Genomic DNA, 22406 nt, shown 5'->3' with positions numbered 1-22406 from the left:
GCAAACAGACCCGAACCAAAATAAACTTTGCCTGTGTCATGGTTCAGATTAGGGCTAAAGAGGAAATCACTGCTGTTGACAGCAATGCAGCCAAAGTACCGTGCCTGGGAGAGAGTCAACAGGTGACCTGACTCTGATCCCCAGCACTCCAGAGCATTTCTGCCAGCCTGAGCACAGATAGGGAACCTTCTCACACAGGCACTATTCCCCTGTTAGAGAGACATTGCTTTCCAGGCTGCTTTATGCTGCTGCAAATTCCCATCATTCAGTCACTGCACTGTCCTCCAGCTAATTAAGAAGTGGGTAGCTCTGTTAAGGCAGAGTTATCCTTGATTTACACCAGTGTAACTAAGCAGAATTTGCCTAAAACACAGATGGTGGGCCTCTTCCACACTCTTGTAGACCCCCTTCTTCTCCAGTCTAAACTAGCAGCCACATGTTTGAGGTGGCAAATCCTGAGACGAATTTACTAACAGAACAAACACATCTGGAGATTACCCTACTGCCTGCGGAAAACTTGGAGGGTGGTTTGCCAAGAGCCCAGTATTGAGATGCCCCTTTAGTAGGACCAAACCTGGAGGCTGAACCCCTGGTGGTTGAAGCTACAGGCGGTTGTACTGGCATTACGAGCCTGGAAGCCATTATATCCCGAATACAGAATTGTGAAAGGTTGGCTGCCATCAAAGCAATATAATCCCTAGTAGGACAGGCAGCCTGCAGCATTTATAGTATTTGCTTTGGTTTGGAGTTATAAAAAGTGGAGTATTTCCACCATTTTTTAATTTTTAAATGGTAACTAACTGTTCAAATTCACCCCAATGCATTTGCCTTGACTTCAGTGAATTACACGAGAGATGGATTTGGCCAGTTGTCTTTTATTAAAGAGATGCGTATAAAGTGACAGACGACGGGAAGACATGGCTTAGCCAGTATGATTCCAACAACTGGTACATTTCATTTTCCCACACACACTAAGCACAGGACAATGACAGCGGTCTTTTAAACAAATAATATTGTTAACTTGGTGAACACTACCGGACACTATAGCTACAAAGGGACAGTCAGGCATTTCTGTCAATCAGGCATGTGTTCTGTACATGTTGCATTAAACCAGTGAATTCAAAGGCAGCAAAAGAGAAAGGATTGGAAATAGTTTCAATGGGTTTGTTTCATACATGGAAGGAAGTGACCCCCTTTAAGGCTATATAATGCCGTGCTTATTGCTTGAAGCATAAAGGATCAGGCCTAAACTCTACATTGATGGCAAAACCTGGCCTAGTGTAGTATATTGTTATCAGATGGCGTACTTGCAGAGTCAGGTATTACTTTGCGTGAGTAAGGGTGGCAGTATCTAGCCCAAGAAACATCAGTGTTCAGCAGAACAGCTCCCTAGCAAAGCATGATTCTCTCTGGGCTCAGAGCTGGCTGAGACCCGAGAGAAAAAAAAAGGTTAATCCATTTTTTTTTTAAGTCCCCAAGAACTGGAAGGCTGAGGCACGTGCTGCAGGATGAAAAATGAGAGCTGATGGCAAGCACTGACAGGAAAGTGCCCCAGCAGGAAAGAACTGCGCTCTCCTGTCACTCCTAGCCAAGAAGGAGGAACGATCAAAGTGGTAACAGACGATAAGGGTCGGTGCAGCAAGTAGTTTTTGCATTTGAGTAAATCAAATGCCACCAGCTTACTTGGCTGAAAATCCTAGCCCATTGCTTATCATAATTCCCCCATTAGCTCTCTAGTGTTCTGGAGAGGTGATGGAAAAGAGAGATGGCTGGGAAAAATCTGTGGGCTTGATTCACCACTGCATTACGCCATTAAAACCAAGTGGAGCAATGCAGGGTTGAATTAGTGTTTATGCACATGGACAGGAGAGAGAGAATACTGAAAGGCAGATTCTCACCTATACTAATCCAATTGCTGCCAGATTAATCCCACTGAAATCGCTGGAGTAACCCCAGCAATAAAGTTTTTTGGCACTTGTGTCTCAAGATTAGATCAGTTTTTGCTTTAACCAACTCACTTTTAGAGGACAGTTTTGCAAGGGAGTGGGTGCTCTTAGTCCCCAGTGATCTCAGTCAGAGTTGAGGGCACTCAGTACTTAACAGGATTGAGCCTTTAGGGCAGAAGTGGGCAAACTTTTCGGCCCAAGGGCCACATCGGGGAATAGAAATTGTATGGCTGGCCATGAATGCTCACAAAATTGGAGGCTCCAGCTGGGGGTGCTGGCTCCGGAGTGGGGCTGGAGATGAGAGGTTTGGGGTGCAGGAATGTGCTCTGTGCTGGGATCGAGGGGTTCGGAGAGCGGGAGGGGGATCAGGGCTGGGCCAGGAGCATGGGGAGAGGCTCAGGGGTGCAGGCTCTGAGTGGTGCTTACCTCAAGCAGCTCCCAGAAGCAACTGCATGTCCCTTCTCAGGCTCCTAGGTGGAAGCACAGCCAGGCGGCTCTTTTGCATGCTGCCCCGTCCACAGGTGTTGCCCCTTCAGCTCCCACTGGAGCGCCAGAGGGGGCCATTGGAGCGCATAAGAGCCAGAGCGGGGCCATGCTGTGGCTTCTGGGAGCCGCGTGGTGCAGCTCCTGACCCTAAGCCCAGTCCGGAGCGCTGGAGTGGGGCCAAGCCACAAGGTGTGGCCCTGACTCAGCACCCCGGCCATGTACATTGCCATGTACATTGGCCAAACCGGACAGTCTCTACGCAAAAGAATAAATGGACACAAATCAAACATCAAGAATTGTAACGTTCAAAAACCAGTAGGAGAACACGTCAACCTCCCTGGACACTCAATAACAGACTTTAAAATGGCCGTTCTTCACGAAAAAAAACTTCAAAACAGACTCCAACAAGAAACTGCAGAACTGGAATTAATTTGCAAACGGGACACCATCAAATTAGGCCTGAATAAAGACTGGGAGTGGATGGGTCACTACAAAAAGTAATTTTTCCTCTGCTGATACTCACACCTTCTTGTCAACTGTTGGAAATGGGCGACATCCACCTTGATTGCATTGGCCTCGTTAGCAGTGACCCCCACTTGGTTAGGCAACTCCCATCTTTTCATGTGCTGTGATATATATACTGCTTACTGTATTTTTCACTCCATGCATCTGGTGAAGTGGATTTTAGCCCATGAAAGCTTATGCCCAAATAAATTTTAGCCTCTAAGGACAATGTGTTTGTCAGTAGTTAGAGCTGTGTTCTTCAATAAACCCCTTGCATTTAAGACTGATAGTGATTCCAAATACAGTATATGACATTCCCCCTTTGCCCTGGCTTCTGGAGAGTCAATTGTAATTGCAGTCCCTCAGGATTTGCTCCTGCCATTCTCTAGAACAGAGATAGGTGGAGGGAGTCAGCACCCTGCAGGATTAGGCTGTTTGATGGCTTTGAAGCAATGGAGGAGATGAAGCACCTTGTGGGCAGCGGCAAAGAAGTCACCATCACTATAGAACGCAAACTGTAGGAAGGGGGTTCCTCCCCCTCCTATGGCTTGCTGAAATCTTTAGAAAGCCCTCTCCCAGCTCTATGCAAGGTAGGAAATAAAGACCTAGCTTCATCCCTGAAAAGAAAGGCAGCTCATAACACATTTCACTACGAAGAAAGGGGGAGGGTACATGCAAGGTCATATTGAACCATCTATTTTCAATTGCCAACATTTATAACACTTTGTACATAGTTAGCACCTTCCATTCAAGGAGCCCGAAGCACTTTGGCTCAGCTCAACTGGAAGTTAGGAGCTTAAATAACTTTGAAGATCTGGATCTTTGCCCTCAGTTAAGACTCAAAATGCCCCCAGTGAACATCATTTTACAGGTGGAGAAACTGAGGCAAGGAGTCACATAAAAAAAAATCTCATGTATGTCCAGCTCTCATGTTGTGCTTTAAACACATCATCCTGCCTCTCCTTGCCAGTGTTCACCCTCATTACCAATGCTGGCATTTCCACATTGGCTAGAACCTTGCTAACTCATGCTAATAACCCAGCAGAATGTGTCTGTTGGAGTGTCCAAGGTCACCTAAAATCACATCCGCAGGCTGGGGTTTTTTTTCTTCTCAACATTGTTTTTTTCTGTTTACACAGCTGCCTAACAAGTGTCTGCTTTCATCTGGGAACAGCCCGTACACTAACCAGAATTAAAAGCCAGATAACATTTCATTGAACGAGAGGGAAAAAGCTATGCTCTTCAAAAATGGGCAATGGGAGGAATCTGGCTGCAGTTCAAGGCTAGCCATTTAAAAAGGGAGTCAAAACCATCATAGCTACAAATCTGTTGCAACCGGACAAGGCTGCATGCCAGAGAAAGCTGTGGCCTGTGGTCATGGTCAAGATGTTGCTCTGTTATGTTGCTAATGCTGGCACACAATGGCAACTACTCTAGAGGGAAATTCACCCCTGTTGCAGAGGGCCAATGTTATACTTATAAGAAGCACACAGGATCTTTATAGGGGAGAAAGCAGCATGCCGCATTTATTGAGAATACAAGAGTTAGCATATGTTTTTCAATCACACCCACCCACCATGCACACAGTCCCGCCAGTTGATGTTTATAGTTACCAGTCCAGAGTCTGGATCAATCCAGTGGCCAGCCAGATTGGTTGCAGAGGGGAGCAGGGCTCTGTCGGTCGCGTTCCGATGCTCCTGGAGTGTGGCAAGACGAACCCAAAGTCCCATGGCCAAGCACCCTGTTCTGATAGTCTGGATTTTGCTGTGTCAGTTTGGGACCAGTTACTTCTTAATTGGTTTCAGAGTAGCAGCCGTGTTAGTCTGTATCCGCAAAAAGAACAGGAGGACTTGTGGCACCTTACAGACTAACACGTTTATTTGAGCACAAGCTTTTGTGAGCTACAGCTCACTTCATCGGATGCATTCAATGGAAAATACAGTGGGGAGATTTATATACACAGAGAACATGAAACAATGGGTGTTACCATACACACTGTAACAAGAGTGACCAGGTAAGGTGAGCTATTACCAGCAGGAGAGCGGGGTGGGGGTTGGGGGGCATTTTGTAGTGATAATCAAGGTGGGCCATTTCCAGCAGTTAACAAGAACGTCTGAGGAACAGTGGGGGGGGGGAAATAAACATGGGGAAATAGTTTTACTTTGTGTAATGACCCATCCACTCCCAGTCTTTATTCAAGCCTAAGTTAATTGTACCCAGTTTTCAAATTAATTCCAATTCAGCAGTCTCTTGTTGGAGTCTGTTTTTGAAGGTTTTTTGTTGAAGAATTGCATCCAATGAAGTGAGCTTGTTTGTCTCTTAGGTGCCACAAGTACTCCTTTTCTTTTCACTTTTAGGTCTCAGAGTAGCAGCCGTGTTAGTCTGTATTCGCAAAAAGAAAAGGAGGACTTGCGGCACCTTAGAGACTCAAATACATTTGTTAGTTTCTAAGGTGCCACAAGTACTCCTTTTCTTTTTACTTTTAGGTCTGTAATCTTAATTGGTGTATCTTTCTATGTTAACATTCCAAAACACATCTGAGAGGGTCATCCTGACCTGGTTTTGATTTAATCAATTGTCTTTAGCGGTGCCAGCCTCCACCTCAGGGTCATCAGTCTGCCCTTCCTTCATTATGGATGCACGTTGATGGTTCTGTGGTGTTGTTAAGTCTCTTCATCCTTCCTTGACCATCTGGCTATAACAATGGCCTTCACACCTTATCTTTTCCTGATGCATACATTCCTCATTCACACAAACAGTCTTTTACAGAGACCTTTGAGAATACACATAGTGTCAGTTTTTTGAGCAAGACGTAAATTAAGCCTTCCTAAATCTTATAATCAAAACAATTCACATAGGGGCCCAGGCCTTCAATGTTCCTCTAATCTCCTTAACATAGACACAATACAAGATCTTGTCTCTTACTTACTAAACCAAGACATGTATATTTAACTAGAGTGCCTAATTTGTAATACATATAGGAAACCATAGACATTTTTCAGAGTAGCAGCTGTGTTAGTCTGTATTCATAAAAAGAAAAGGAGGACTTGTGGCACCTTAGAGCCTTAATGCTCTTAGGCACCTTAATGCCAAATAAATTTGTTAGTCCCTAAGGTGCCACAAGTACTCCTTTTCATAGTAGACATTATAACTTATCCTAAAACAAAAGGGTGACCATAATCAGTCATAAGGATTGTTCTGGTCTGTCCCTGCCTTAACATCAGTATAGACACTGGCAGTCTGTCAGATGCATTTCTACCAATGTCCCAGAGGGTCATTCCTTTCTGCTATTCAAAAAGGGTGGCTGGAAGGATGAAATCATATCATACGTTAATTCTCACAGTACGATTATAAAATCCTGCTCCTACACCAATACAAGGGCTATGCACCATTTAAGGTCAAGGTCTGCTCCCCATCAAGCAGCGGAGGGGAGATGCACTCAGCACCTGCAGGATCATTCTCTTTTATGCCTTTGAGTTCAGTGGAACACTAGCATTGTGAAGCTCACGCGTGGCTGCAGCCCTGATATGCCTCTTATCACAGTGGTGCCCACAATTTTCAGCATTGCACTCCCTCTCTGCCCCCTGTGAGAGCTGGCCCAAGCCCCCCTGAACATTCCTCCATTCCCCCTTAGGGGGGCACACCCCACAGTTTGTGGGACTCTGTCCTATCAGCTCCACAAGGTCCCAGGTGACACTGTGAGCTAAGGCTCTTGTGGTGTAACTGTAAAAGCTGATTCTGCATTCACGCTGGGACCGACATAATTTACATTTAAATACAAACTAACTCAGCCAACATCGCATTCAAGAGGTTGACTGAAAGAGATGAAGGCTGGGAAATGCAGAGTGAAGCTGACACTTCGGCTATGTCTACACTTGCAGAGTTTTTGCGCTGTCAGTTTCAACATGATAGTAAACCGGTAAAAGAAAAGTGCTGGCTTGTGTACTCACTTCCACAGAAAGAAAAGGAGTACTTGTGGCACCTTAGAGACTAACCAATTTATTTGAGCATGAGCTTTCGTGAGCTACAGCTCACTTCATCGGATGCATACCGTGGAATTCATCGGAATGCATCCGATGAACTGAGCTGTAGCTCATGAAAGCTTATGCTCAGATAAATTTGTTAGTTTGGTCAGTTTGGATGAGCTATTACCAGCAGGAGAGTGAGTTTGTGTGTGTATGGGGGTGGGTTTTTGGAGGGGGGTGAGGGAGTGAGAGAACCTGGATTTGTGCAGGAAATGGCCTAACTTGATTATCATGCACATTGTGTAAAGAGTTGTCACTTTGGATGGGCTATCACCAGCAGGAGAGTGAATTTGTGTGGGGGGGTGGAGGGTGAGAAAACCTGGATTTGTGCTGGAAATGTCCTAACCTGATGATCACTTTAGATAAGCTATTACCAGCAGGACAGTGGGGTGGGAGGAGGTATTGTTTCATATTCTCTGTGTATATATAAAGTCTGCTGCAGTTTCCACGGTATGCATCCGATGAAGTGAGCTGTAGCTCACGAAAGCTCATGCTCAAATAAATTGGTTAGTCTCTAAGGTGCCACAAGTACTCCTTTTCTTTTTGCGAATACAGACTAACACGGCTGTTACTCTGAAACCTGTCATAAATTTGTTAGTCTCTAAGGTGCCACAAGTCCTCCTTTTCAGTTGCTTCTGATAGTTCTAATAAATTAGTTTTGTCTTTTTTTCCAGTTTTGAAATTTTTTCCTCTCATTATACAGCTGAGATCACAAGGGATAACTTTTGCTGCAAAACTTCAGTCAGGTAATTTTTGCTGTCTTGAGTTAAACATATGTGTTCTGAGCCTTGGTATGAAGAACAGAGAATAAGCTTCTGGGGCAGGGGGAGGAGGAACAGAGTGTAAGCCTTTAGAGATGACTCAATAACATTTTTTTAAATCTGGGAGATGAATTCCACTGTAATGCATTGGAGTTTAAAGCAAGGCTATCATAGCTCTTCACATATATTTCCCCTGGAGTTAGTCTAGTATTAATGAGCCAGGGAATGGTGATTTTTAGCTCTCACCTTCACATTGGCAAATCATTTTGACAAGACGCATACATCAGGGGATTTTTTTATTTCAGAGTGAAGAAACATAACTCAAATTCCAATCTTATTAAACATTCTGTACATTACCATCAAATACCACTGTGTGTTAGCAAAGAAGCTGTTGATAATGTTCAACCTCAGTTTTCATTTAAGCCTGGGGGAGTAGCAAAGAGCTTAGAGTGCAGCAGAAAGCTTGGGAAATGCCAGAGAACTAGCATGAAGAGTCAAGCATCCAGGAAGGCAACTTGCAGAGCATTAAAACGCAGAAAGTCAGGAAGCAGAATCAAAGAGAGAATTAAACAAGACTCAGGGAGCATATGAGGAAGAGGTGTTTAAAAGAATAGTGGGGAGAGAGCCCAACAGAAGGGAAAAGCAGCAGCAGAGAGCTAGGGAGCAGTAAAAAAAACCATTGGAAAAGCTTAACCCTCTGAATGGTGGCATTTTCCAGTACTAGTACTGTACTAGTGACTGAGTACTTAGGAAGATTTGTATGTACCTGCTCCAGTGATTAAAAGGAACAACAGAGAGGTCTGGAAAAGATTAAGCAATACATTGAAGATCCAGAGGGACAATGGAAACGGACAAGCAGGGAGAGGCCCTGACCGCACAGGAATCATAGCACAAATATTACATTGATTTTACTTGAGGCACTTCCCTTTGTTCTTTAGAGAAGACGTACCTCAGTTCCATATGTGCACTATGACATATAAATAGGACCCGATCTTCAATTCCTTGACAGCTGGAGAATAATGTAGGTTTTATGTGAGCCCAGCAACCATATATCCTTGCTCTAGAGTTACTAGCAATGAAATCAATGTCTGAGTTCCTTAGCAGTTACGTAGAAACATGTTGAATAACAACCGCAAAAAAAATCTCCAGGTCCAAAACACATCCTCCTCTTCGAAGCCCTGCCACATGGCTGATCAATTCCCAGAGAGCAGGAGAAAGATGGCAAACAGATGATCCCAGCCGTTTTAGTCGGAAGATAGCTCTACATAGTGTGTATATGTCAGAACTGCACCTACTCAGGACAGGCTTTGCCATTTAATCCTGACTACATAAAAACCAAACATACTCAAAGAAAGCCAAGCATATACTCTTTGTTGAGGTTACGTATGGGCCAGGTGCCAAGTTTTATACCAAAGTTGGGTCCTAGCGGCCTCGCAGCTTGAGCATTAGACTGGGACACAGGAGACCTGGGGTCTAAACCCTGCCCTGTCACTAGTCTGCTGGGTGACCTCGGGCGAGTCTCACCTCTGTGCCTCAGCTTCCCCACCTCTCAACTGGCAATACTGAGCTCCTTTGAGAAGTGCTTTGAGGGGTATGGCTGGACAGCATCCCGGGCTGCTGGGAAGGGGCAGTCTCACCCCACACTGGCTCATGCGATGGATGTCTGCCAGCCTCTCCCGGGGCCAGCCGCCACGCTCTGGAAGGCGCCAGAGCAGCAGCTGGTACCTAGGCAGGCTGCTGCTGCACGAGGCGGGGGTCAGTGTCAGGGTAACAGTGAGCCACCAAGGCCCGATACTGACTCGGGGTGGGGGTGGGGGTGTGAAGTGAACCAGTTGTGGGGGGGGACAGAGGGCAGGGGTTGCCTGAGGCCTTCCCTCGCTGGTGGGGGTCCTGCCCCCACAGCCCCACCCCGCAAGGAGCACTGGGCGTGGCTACCTGGGGAGGGGCGGAGTTAATGGGGCGGGGGCGGAGCGTTTTGTTACCACGCCCCCCCCCCCCGCCGCGCGCTCCGCCTCGCTCCCAACCGGACACGCGCAAGATGGCGACTGCGAGTCCGACAGAGGTAGCTGCCGGCGGTCTGCCCTGACGGGCCTCCGCCGCCATGTTGGTGAGGGCGGGCGCGGCGCTGCTAGGTCTGCCCCGCAGCCCCCGCCCGTGGGTAGGTGGGGGCGGAAGAATGAGGCGGCTGAGCGGGGGCGCTCCTCCCCCACCCGCGGCTGTTCGGTGCTTCCCGCTCAGCCGCGCGCTCCTGCGCGTGCAGGGGCCCGAGGCGGCCACCTTCTTGCAGGGGCTGCTCACCAATGACGTGGAGCGGCTGGTGTCGGGTGGGGCGGACCGTTCCCCGGAGGGCGGGGCTCCCTTGTCACAGAGCTCGCCCCCGCCACGCGCTCAGTATACGCATGCGCTCAACGTGCAGGGCCGGTGCCTCTATGATATCATCCTCTACAGGTGAGACCAATGCAAGGCGGGCGTGGGGGGGGGGGGGGGAAGGAATGGGCAAGACTTGGAAGAGACCATTGCTAGAGTCAGTACCACTATTTTGCTAATAGGGGAACTGATGAGTTTGCTTGCTGTGAAGTCAGATGTGGACGCAGTGTCCCTAATGGTATAACTTGGCCAGATTTGGTGCGTGCAAAGTTAATTTAAGACCTGATTGAGCAAAACAATTAAGCCCTGGAAATGGGTGCAGTTTAAATTAAGTGTGTGTTTAAGTATCTTGCTCATTTGGGGCCTTCTTAAATTATTTGGTGTGATTTTTTAAAAAAGGTCACTAAAGTCATGAGCCCACTGCAAATTAAAGCAACTTTACAATAATAAACTTGCTGGCCCATGCCATGGAGGGAGAGATGCCTTTGTTTCACGTTTGCAATGATGGTTTATTATGCATAACTGCTGGGGAAAAAATCCTGTTGAAAAATGGTTGTGGTCTTTTAATGTCAACTAGGTATAGCTAATGTTACAGGGCCTGAACTTGCCTATGTCCATGGTCAACTTTATGCATTAGTGATGCTAAAATCAATGGGACCACTAACTGTGTAAAGTCAAGCGCATGTGTAAGTCTTTGCAGGATCCGGGCCATATCAGTCCTACAACATGCATTAATTCAGCTTTTCTCGTTCATTAAAAAAAAAAAAAGGTGGATGAAAGGTCTCATCTTTCCCAGTTTAAATTAATTTGTATTGTTTTGTTCTCCCCTCACTTCTGTTCTTCAGAGGTAATTCCTGTCACTAGTATTTAAGAATTTTTGTGTATTTCCCATTTCACATACAATAATCCCCCAAGATGTTTCATGCAGTTTATCATAGTTACATGTCTTTTTTTTAATCTGTAAATAGTGCCGGCACAATGGACTCTTGATTGCCGGGTGGAGACTGTACGCATTAGCACAATGTAAATAAGTAATAATGAGGTGCCTGTTCCTAATGCATCAATCACTATAGTACTGAAGCACCAACTCTAAAAATGTACTATGATGATATACGAACATATTGGCTCTAATTTTTCCACTGCCTTATGCAGTCATTTACATCTGTGCAAACTTGGTTTAAACTGCTACCAGAGTAGAATGGCAACATTTCACAACTCCTTAACATAATTGTAAGGAGTGACAAATTGGGCCCTTGGATATTCTCAGCTCAGTTATTTTTATTACTTAACATTTATATTGTGGTCGTGCATAAAAGGCATAGAGAGATCAGGCCCCATTATGATAGGCACTGTACAAAAACATACAGTTGTTGCCATAACAAGTGGATGATATGAACAAGCAGGCCGGGGTAGGGGAAACAGGATAACTAATATAATAGAATGTGTGCAGTTCTTAGCTGTTCAGTAGTAGTGATCACAGGCTTCATCTTCCTAGTTGTTATCAGGTTACAGTTTAATCTACACCTTATGGAAGGCGTAATTTTGAGGAGGGACTTCAAGGAGGGCAGTGTTGGATTTAGAGTTAGTGGGGCCCTGTGCCACCCTCATTTTTGAGGGCCTCCCTTGGGACCCAGTCAAGGAAAAGGCATTCTCTCTTATCTCCCCCACCCCATTTTTCATTATTTTTTCCGTCATCCTCCTCCTATATTATAAGTAATAGGAAGTAAATGAAAATAAAGTGAGGTACCTTGATTAGGGCAGGGGGTTGGGGTGCAAGAGGGGGTGTGGGGGTTGGGCTCTGGGAGGGAGTTTGGGTGCTGGGTGTGGGCTCTGGGCAGGGGGTTGGGATGTGGGAGGGGGTGAGGGGTGTAGGCTCTGGGAGAAAGTTTGGGTGCGAGCTCTGGGCTGGGGCAGGGGATTGGGGTGCAGGAGGGGTCAGGGGGGTAGCACTTACCTTGGGCAGCGCGGCTCCCAAAGCAACATGCATACCCCTCTGGCAGCGGCTCCTAGGCGGGCAGGGGAGGGGAGGCTAGGGGGTCTCTGCACGCTGCTGCATGCAGGTGCCAGCCCCACAGCTCCCTTTGGCCGCAGCCAATGGGAGCTGCGGAGGTGGCGCTCGGAGCGGGAGCAGTGCGTGGAGACAGTCCCCCCAGGGGCTGCAGGGACATGCCGGCTGCTTCTGGGAGTGGAGTGGTGTGGAGGGAGGGAGGCAGCGCGGGCAGGGAGCTGCCTTAGCCATGCTGCTGGCATGTCTCTGCGCGCCCCTTTTGGGGAGGGGGGGCAGCAGGTCTTCGTGCACTATCTGGGGCAGGAGCAGTGTGTGGAACCTCCCGCCCCCCACCAGGGGCACGCAGAAATGTGCCAGCAGCCAGCCGCTTCCGGGAGTGGCGTGGGGCCATGGCATGCAGGCAGCCTGCCTGCCTGAGCCCTGCTGTGCTGCCAGCCAGGACTGGGGGGCACGTTGCCAGATGAGATTTATCCTGCATTTTGGGGACCCACCTGTCATGGGGGTCCCCGTGCCACCGCCCTGTTTGTTTCATGGCAAATCCGCCTCTGAAGGAGGGTAAAATGATGGCTTACTGGGACTGGGAGTCTTTTCCCACTCATTGAAGGGGGGCAGGTATGGGTGAAAACACATTTGTCAGAGCAGTGGAGAATTGGGTGCTTATGGCTGGCATCGTTGAGAGTGAAGGCAGGAGTTTACCTTGCAATAATAGAATAACTTGGATAGGTTTGGTGGGACTTGGTGAATCTACATCTAGATTTCCGTTCCTATATGATTTTACAATTTTGTTTGGTTTCTTTTTTTTTTTTAACAGAAAAAAGTATGGTGCAAATATTTCATAGTTGTCCAAAAGGTTGAGTACCGCCCATATCAGCACCAGTAGCATTCAGTAAATTCTGCATATCATTGGACTTGGCTCAGGATTAAGGTAAAAAGCTCTGCTGAAACTACTTCTTCTGTTTCTTTTAACGTTGTATGTGTTACTTTTTCAGGCTTCATAAAAGTCAAGAAGAGGAACCAAATATCCTGCTGGAGTGTGACTGCTCAATGCTGGATTCTGTTCAAAAGCATTTGAAATTGTACAAGATCCGGAGGAAAGTAGATGTAGCCCCCTGCCTTGATCTCTCTTTGTGGGCAGTCATCCCAGAGGAACAGTCTGGAGATGTTTCCAGTATCCTTGATAAATGTGCAGACAAAACTTTGGTTTTAACTCCTGATCCCAGAGCAGAAGTCATGGGTTGGAGATTGATTACAAACAAAGAGGAAAATCCACTAGAAATTGTCCCTGGAAGTCATATAGGAAATATTAGCGATTATCATAGGCACAGGTACAAACAAGGTAAAGCCGATTTAAGTTTTAAACCCTAGTGTATTAGCAAAATGAGGGAGATGTATGTTACTGTGAGAACTCCATACTCAAGATCTAATGCAAGACGCTAGAAGTTAAATGCTAATTATTGGATGTCTGAATGTGTTTGCTGACAGGGTAGTAAATACAGCTCTTGTTTAATACTTCTGGACTAAATTTGATTTAGTAACTATAACTATATTTTGAATACAGTATCCAGCTGCTGGGGTTTTTAATACATGTATGGATGTGGGCATGCCTATAGGATTACTGGTTTCCATATGGTCAGACATTTTTGTGGTTTGAGTCATTTTGATTATTTTTGGAATATTAACTGTGCTTGCTTGTTTGTTTGCCTGTTGCTGTGGGGAAAAAACAATCAAACTTGGCCTGTTTAGTAAAAATATATGACTGGATTCATAAAGAAATTTACGATCAAAGCGATATGTATTTGCTTTGAGTTGGTAACTAAGATACTGCAATCTCATGTGTGTGGGTTCACCATTGTGCCCATGCAGAGCCCTACTGACTTCCATGGGACTCCAGCCAGGCATCAGATGAAACAAATCACTGGACAGGAAGTTGCATTTAATGTGGGCAAAGGGAGAAATGTAGTATATATTCTTGGTTCTTCAAAGGGGCTAATTTCCCAAAGCTGAGGAAAATTATGAGTGAAGTTGATGGAAAGGGAAAATTTAGACAGAGAAATGTGAATGAAGATTGAGAGTTCTTTAAGAACAGTTTATTAGATGGCCAAAAAGCCACGATTCCACAATCAAGAAAAAGGACAATTTTGGCCAAAAGTCTATCCTGGTTCAGCTGCAGAGCAAAGACAGTAATTATAAATAAAGCAACATATAACCAAAGGAAAAAGGAGGAATAGATAACTTCTAATTTATATTTATTGTTATTAAGTGCGGATAATAAGGGGAGTTAGAGTCATCAGGGAAGAATCTATGGCTGGCAGGGCTAAGGACAATAAGGAGATTTTACTTAAAATCAAATATATTAGGAACAAAAGAAATCCAAGAAATGGTATAAGCCCATAGATGGAGATGGTAAAATTATTAATAATGATGCAGAAAAGGCAGAAATGTTCAATAGATATTATTTTCTGTATTTGGAAAGAAGCAGAATGGTGTACTTGCATCATATACGTCTGATGAAGTACTTTACATTCTATTAGTAGCTAAGGAGGATATTAATCATCATCCACTAGATATTAACCGGCCTGGATAACTTGAACTCAAGGGTCCTAAAACAGTGGGATGAAGAGCTCTGCCCACTGATGTGAATTTTTAATTAATCTCGGAATGCCAGGGCAATTTCAGAAGACTGGTAGAGTGCTGATGTTGTGCCAGTATTCCAAAAAGGCAAGGAAGATGATCTGAATAACTATAGGCTGGTTAGCTTGACAAATCCTAGGCAAATGAATGGAAAATCTGAAATGAGATTCAATTGATAAAGAATAAAAGGATAGGAATATAATTAATGCCAGTCAATGTGGTTTTATGAAAAATAGGTCTCGTCAAACAAACCTGATTTCATTCTTTGATGAGATTACAAGTGTGGTTGACTTCTGTAAGGTAATTGATTTAGTAATGCATGATATTCTGATGTAGAAAAGTGAGCAGTATACAGTGTCAGCAAAGCACTAATTAAATGGCTTAAGACCTGGCAAACAGACAGATTGCAAAGTATTTGTCACTGGGAAATCATCACTAAATGGGGTTGGTCCTAGTGGGATTCGTGCTAGGCCCAGTGTTATTCAACACTTTATCACTGATCTGGAAGTAAATATAAAATCGCTGTGGCCGACACAAGGATTGACAGAGATAAACAATGATGAGGACAGGGCAGTCATACAGACTGGATCTGGAGCACTTGGTAAGCTTGGCACATTCAAACAAAAGGTATTTTAAAACAGCCAAATATGAAGTCAGACATCGAGAAACGGAATGTAGGCCATATTTCCAAAATGGGGGACTGCATCCTGGAAAGTAAACAAACGTAATCCTTGAGTATAAGGGAGAGTAGTGAGAGAGCAGGAGTGGGGAGGTGATTTTGCCTTCATGTCTGGCATTGGTGAGACCAACACGGGAATACTGTTGTCCACATATTTTAAAAGATTTTGAAAAACTAGAGAGACTGCATGAAAGAGCCACAAACATGATTTGAGAGCTGGAGAAAAATGTCTACTAGCAAGAGTCCTAGAACTCAATCTGTTTAGTTTATCAAAAAGAAGATGGAGAGGTGACACAATTAGTGTATAAGTATCTTCACGGGGAGGAAATGCCAGGTACTAATGGGCTCTGTAATCTAGTGGAGAAAGGCAATAATATGAAGTAATGGCTGGAAGCTGAAGCCAGACAAATTCAAACTGAAGATAAGGCACAAACTTAATAGTGAGGGAGGCTGGTTAACCACTGGAACAAACTACTAAGGAAAGTGCTGGATTCTCCATCTCTTGTTGTCTTCATATCAAGACTGGATGCCTCTCTGGAAGATACACGTTAGTCAAACATAAGTTATTGGGAGCAATACAGGGATAACTGGGTGATATTTAATAGCCTGTGATATACAGGAGCTCAGACTAGATGATCTAGTTCTCCTCTTTTGGCCTTAAACTTTACAGGGTCTGCCCTTCCAAATCAGATTACAGGACAGTATCAGAGCCTGTCTTAACCACAGTTCTAGGTTTAAAAAATAAAGAAGAGGACTTGCGGCCTAATTTTCATAGGTACTGAGCACCTGAAGCTCCTACTGAAAATTAGTCTACTATTGGATAATAACAGGAAATACTTCAGTTAAACTATATTTTTACCTTAAGTATTTAATATATTAGAGTCTGAGCTCCTACAGTATAATGAATCTGTGGTCATAATGAAGATGGGTGCATAGTTTTTAATGGACCCACACTGAGTATTTCCTTTACTAATCTGTCATCAGAAGTTATTTATATTGTCAAAAAGGAGAAAATACTAATGTTTCCATAAAGCTGTTATTAACTAATTTGATGTTTTTTATTTCTCTGTATGCCCTGACTTTTAAGATAAAACATATAATTGGTCTGTTTGCTGAAGAGGTATTTTCATTTGACCATCCTATGTTTATTACATAGCTTTTGACCAAAAATAACACTTTTTTTGACCCTAAAGTCTACTTATGTGATTAAGGTGAGCAGGATATGGCCCTTTGTATTAAATGTATACAAGTTCATTTGGGTCCAGGTTTTGACTGCCTGGTTTTGACTGCCCTCCATTTCAGTAGTGTGCTTGTGAATGCTCAAAACGTCAGCAGATCAGGCTCTGATACAGCTTTTTGGCTCACCTTTTAAATCAGCATTTGCTAGCCCTGCTCAGTTATGACTCATGTTTTCAACTTGGGTCTCCAACCAAAGTATTGAAAAACCAATAACTTCAAACTATTTCTACTTTTTTTTTTTTTTTCCAAATTACAGTTTTCAGCGAACAAGATGGATGCTAAAAGTGCTATATATTGTGAGAGCCTGACAAAACTTACCAGTTGTTTCTGTTTTCCCCCCAGGAATAGCTGAAGGTGTAAAAGACATTCCCCCAAGAGTAGCCTTGCCACTGGAATCCAACCTGGCCTACATGAATGGCATCAGTTTTACCAAAGGCTGTTATATTGGGCAGGAGTTAACAGCCAGGACCCACCACATGGGTGTCATCCGCAAACGCCTATTGCCAGTGCAGCTTTCAGCTCCTTTGCCATTGGGAAGCATTCCCGAGGGTGCTGCGATCTTAACTGAATCGGGAAAGTCAGCTGGCAAGTACCGCGCTGGTGGAGATGAACTTGGCATAGCTTTGCTGCGATTAGCTAACATAAATGAGCCACTTCATATCAGTTTACCAGGCGACACTAGTGTGAACCTTACTGCATCTATACCTAACTGGTGGCCAAAAACTACCAACAAATAAATGAGGAATCCTGTGTGGCACATCTGCCTTACTTAACAAACTTTGTCTGATAGGCTGGGAAATTCATTCACTCTCTCACTCCCTTCCATCATGCCTTCCTTTGTCTTTACCTTTTATTTGCAGCACTTGAGCAGTGTGTATTACAAAAGGGTCCTTGGGAACTGGGCCAAAAGGCAGAAGGAACCTGATGCATCATCGAGTCATTGACAAATCAAGGGCTAAGTGGAGAAGCACATAGGAGAGCAGAGAAATATTCAGCAAAGTCTTGTAAAGTTCAGGAGCAGGAGTTTCTGCTGCTTGCTTCCCCTTAAGGGAGAGGTGTATGGGGAGGGAGATTAAGGAGACTTGGGCTGTGCTGGGCAACTAGGCTCTGTTCCTGAAGACCCAGCCACAGCACTCTTGTGGCCCATCCTCTCCCTCTGTGACCTGTACCATACTTCCCTCTCTGAAAGAGAGTGAAGACAGGCCAATTATTGCTGGTTGTATCAGTCCCATGGGAATTTGCATGGTACAGAGGAGATCTCTATACTGACTTCCACTAGCTGATTAGCTCACCCAAAACCGAGGACCCACAGCTCTGCAGAGAGGGACTTCCGTGGGCTCTGGAACCATAGAGGAGCCTGTCACAGAGACACTGCTCCCCAGCTCTGTGTCTGGGAGCTTTGCTGGGAGTTTTTGGTTTCCTCCCATGACATAGTGGATGGTTACATATAGCTTGAAGAGTCTCTTTGGGGCAGAGGGAGGAGGCTTGGCATGGGTGAGGAATATTAAGGAGTCCAGTGGGGCTGCCAAGGAATCCAGCCCCTACTCTATGTGAGGTGCCCTGGGTTTATTTGGGTGGTGCTGGATCTGGGACCTGCTGCCCTCCATTGGATGGATCAAAACTTATTCTGAATATAGTGCTGCATATATTGAAATGCTGAAAGGGGAAGTGGGAATAGGAATTTTATCACAGTATGTGTCAAATGTTTTTATATCGGATTATTTTTGTGGTATTGTAAGGCTTTTTAATAGCAGTGTGCTGCCCATTTCTTTCAATAGCGTGTGTTTTTGCTACACTCTGGCTAAAATGTTCACTGAACGTTCCTTGCATCAGGCTTTCTGCACCGCTCCTAAATTGCTGATTGATGAGAGCTTTTTCTGTCATTACTGTTAACTCTCTCTGAAGGAATAGGAATGGATTGTACTCTGTTTGCATTTGAAATAAGAATTTTGCTTTTAATACTTGACCACATGGGCGAGCAATGTATGCAGATGATGTAATATCAGTATGTACTCTACTGTTGCAAGGTCAGCAGAGGGAGCACAATGGTCAATAGTATACCCACAGCTGCCCTGCCATGGCCAGGATACTGGTAATAAAGGCCTGGGCTATGCACAAGTTCATGTCGGGGTGTGATATTTACTGAAATAGGTACGCCGATACAACTCCTAGTCTGCACACAATCATACTTGTATAAAGATGCCTTCCTCATCCTTTATGGGAATAAACTATATTGATATAAACTTTATACCAGTATAATTGGTTTAAATTTGTCAGCAAATGTTGAGGTTTTGGTTGGCAGAAATCACAAATAAGGGTACGTATATGCTAGAAATGCTACAGTGATACAGCTGTGCCACTGTAGTTTTAGGCACTTGCTACAGCCACAGAAAGGGTTCTTCTATCGATGTAGTAAATCCCCCTCTCTGAGAGGTGGTAGGTAGGTTTGACAGAAGAATTCTTCTGGTGACCTACCACTGTCTACACTGGGGCCTAGGTTGGCTTAACTATGTCGCACAGGATGTAAAATTTTTCACAGTCCTGAGTGATATAGTTGAGCTGACCTAACTTTGTAGTGTTGATGAGGCCTGAGTATAGACGTATGCAAAACTGTGCTGCCAAAAGGAAACTTTCACTGGCAAAACTTTCTAGTGTACACCAGGTCTAAGTGTAGCCATGCTAAGGAGGTTGTACCACTTTAAATATACAAGTATAGTTAATAGTTAAAAGAGTACAACTTTCTGTGTAGACAAGCCTAAATAAAGGTACTAAGAACACATAAATAAAATATTAGGACCATGTGCCTTGTGATTCTTAAAAAAAAAAAAAAAGTGCCAAAAATCTTCAGGAGGCAGCCAAAACCCCAGGCGGTATGACTGTTCCCACACAATCTCTTCAAAGCCAATGAAGGGACATGTCCCCTCCCCAAGGTGAGATGTCCACTCCTTCCCTGCCAACATGAATCTCAGCCCCATAGAGGGCTCTCTCTGGGGGATGGGGGACAGTGCCACAAATATGCATGAGGGAGTAACAATCCTGCCTTTGATAAGAAAATGCTGAGTAGAGCCTGTGCAGTGCCCTATGGATCTGAGGCCTGCTTGCCACCCACACTCCATGCCCTGTTCTTCCCAGCTGTCTAACTCTTTTGCCCTAAACTAGGGGGTTTTCCAGGCCCGCACTTTCTTCCCTGTTTCACTACTGCCCCCATCCTCCCAACAGCTTCATGTGGCCCCCAAACAAGGCCTTCGGGTTAGTCCCTGCTTCTGGCTCTTACTGAGGGTTTCTCTAGTCACCTTACTTCCTGGGTGCTCAAACCTGCACCCAATAATTTGGGGCCCCTTTGACTGCTGCTACTTCATGTTGGCTACTGCTGCTTTTTCCATCTTTGCACCTCTTCCCCCCCACCCCACTCAGGGCCTCCTCTTCCTCACTCCCTCTAACCCTAAACTAATTTATAGAAGCTGTGTGTATTTTTTTTAAGTAAATAATGTGAACTCAGAAGTGAGGTGTGGGGAAGAGGAGTGAGGGGGATGAATGAGTAGGGTCCTGATTGAATGGGTCTGGAAGGGGCCCAAGATGATGAACTAGCCCTGTTTAATATTTGTTTGAAATAACCATTGTCCAAAGAGCATTTCATCATTGCCTTGCTGTAGCCATTACTGTGAAGTGAAATGTGTATGAAAAATGCTTATATTCGTTAAAACTCCTCAGGCTTGCTGTAAAAGAAATCTGTGGAATTACTCATTAAAAGTTAGCTATGTCAATGATTTAATATTGGTGCTTCTGTGTGATTGGCCTGTAGGTTAGGTGGAGTTGCACAGACAAAGGTCTTTTATTTTTCAGTGATAGTAGTACGTTATGTTGGCAGATGTGCTTGTCTTCACAGAAGGGTTCTGCTCATATGCCCACTGTAGTCAATGTGGTCTTAGCCCATTCTGGATCAATGTCAACATGTTAAATTAAACATCCTCTACCTACCAGAACAGGAAGTTAAAGATAAACTGGAAGGCTTGTTACCTGTCAAGACCGAGTTCACTTTCTGCTGTTTCTCCTGCAAAGGATGATATCATTAATACCTTAAATTACAAGAAGGTGCACAAGAAGGGTTGTTTTAGGTGGTCAGTAAGGCAGCTCCTTGTGCTTTTTATATAAATCTCCAAGTGCAGTTTGGGATCATCATTTTTCTTAATTAAAAAAAAAATCGGTTTTTCTTTAAAGATTACCCGTTACTATTGGACAGGAGCAGGGGGTAGTAGCTGCAATCTCTTGGCCACTGTTGTGCCTCCCTTCTTAATGCCAGTACAACTACCTGTGTTTTAACTAGCACTGATCTTGAAGACTTGTCTTATTAACCGTGTATGATGAGTGCCAAGTTTGCCTGACAGTCATCATTCTGACGCTACAAAACTAAAATGCCTTTGGGATATAAGAAAATTGATAAAGAATCATAGAAATGTAGGACTGGAAGGGACCTCAGTCTAGTCCAGTCCCCTGCACTGAGACCATCCCTGACATGTGTTTGTCTAACATTTTTAAAACCCTCCAAGAAGTAATATTATGTGTGTTAAATATTTAAAAATAAAAGCATCTATTAAGGCACAAGAGGAATTGGGACTATAAAAGATAAAAGGAATCCTCAATGACAGCAATTGTCCCAGTATTCTTCAGTTACAGATAGGGTTAAAAATCTAATTATCATTGTGAAATAAGTTACCTTTTTTGTTTGTTTGTTATTAAAATGTTTATTGGCAGCTCCCATTTGAAGTGTTCCATCCAAGCTTTTCTAAACTTAACCCAAGTGTTAATCTTGATGAGTGTACTGTTGTGCAGAAGTACTCCAAGTTGTCCAAGGTAATAAAAGTCCAATTTAGCCTGTTACATAAAATTGTTTATAAAGTCAGCAAAAGTTAGACACTGTTTTCTAGGGTTACATTTTAAAAAATGTTGACGCAGCTCGAAATGGCTACCTTCTTGTTTACCTATTAAGTGAGAGATCAAACAGACTGTTAATTTCCAAACTTGGTCAAATAAACTTAGTCAAATAATAATTACTCTATTTTTGCTGAAAGTCTTGTCATGAAATCCATCAATGAGACATATAAGTGATGCCTGGCTACTTACCCACGAAGGAAAAAAATGAAAAAAGGCCTCTATTTTCATTTATTTTGGGCAAGGATATTTTGTGTGATTGAAGAATTGTTTGGCTGTGGTATTGACATAGGAATGAGTCCCTGAAGAGTCTTTTTAGTGCAGTCTTTTTAGATTATGTAAGATTCCTCAGTATCAGTCAGTTCTTAGGTTGCTTATAGAGTTTTTTGTTTTGTTTTTTTAAGCTTGAACTAGAAATTAATCTGTAGTGCTTTAGACTTTCTGGATTCTCTGAATGTGACAAAGGAGAGACTGTGTAGAATATGCTTATGCTGGTTTGTCAAGAAAAGCTTTTCCCTCCGCCACCAATTGCGCAGGCTCTTCTCAGAATATTTATATGGTACTACTGTATATGCACCAGGAATAAACACAGTTTCTTCTTTTCATGGGAGCCGTATCTATTATTTCAGCTACATACACACATTTCTTACTGCCTCTTAATATGTGAAAGGCTTTTATGTTACCAAGGGCTGGATATATATTTTTTTTTAATAAACACAGATCACAATTTTCAAATGTGGATGCTTAAAGTTAGACACCTAAACACATAATATACGCAACTAACTGAAAGTGGCTTGATTGTCAGACATGTTAAGCAACACCCATTGGTAT

The 22406-nt window shown here is 44.0% G+C and overlaps 1 protein-coding gene across 1 annotated transcript; it reads left to right on the top strand.

Moving 5' to 3' along the window:
• The first annotated feature begins 9752 nt into the window (after positions 1-9752).
• On the top strand, positions 9753-22178 carry IBA57 (iron-sulfur cluster assembly factor IBA57). Its single transcript, XM_077808458.1, has 3 exons — positions 9753-10170; positions 13087-13433; positions 16989-22178. Exons 1-3 carry the CDS (start codon positions 9824-9826, stop codon positions 17381-17383), a joined length of 1089 nt encoding a protein of 362 aa, XP_077664584.1. The 5' UTR covers positions 9753-9823; the 3' UTR covers positions 17384-22178.
• The last annotated feature ends 228 nt before the right edge of the window (positions 22179-22406 follow it).

Source organism: Eretmochelys imbricata, chromosome 2, assembly GCF_965152235.1.
Source record: "Eretmochelys imbricata isolate rEreImb1 chromosome 2, rEreImb1.hap1, whole genome shotgun sequence".
In the NCBI taxonomy this organism is placed as follows: Eukaryota; Metazoa; Chordata; order Testudines; family Cheloniidae; genus Eretmochelys; species Eretmochelys imbricata.
The sequence above is the reverse complement of the archived record's forward strand: the minus strand, read 5'-3'. Positions and strand labels throughout refer to the sequence as shown.

Excerpts from the sequence above, each read along its gene's own strand:
- IBA57 (XM_077808458.1), top strand. The coding sequence starts at position 9,824 with ATGTTGGTGAGGGCGGGCGCGGCGCTGCTAGGTCTGCCCCGCAGCCCC. Across the intron at positions 10,171-13,086 it reads TATGATATCATCCTCTACAG|GCTTCATAAAAGTCAAGAAG; the intron begins GTGAGACCAATG and ends TTACTTTTTCAG. Across the intron at positions 13,434-16,988 it reads TAGGCACAGGTACAAACAAG|GAATAGCTGAAGGTGTAAAA; the intron begins GTAAAGCCGATT and ends TTTTCCCCCCAG.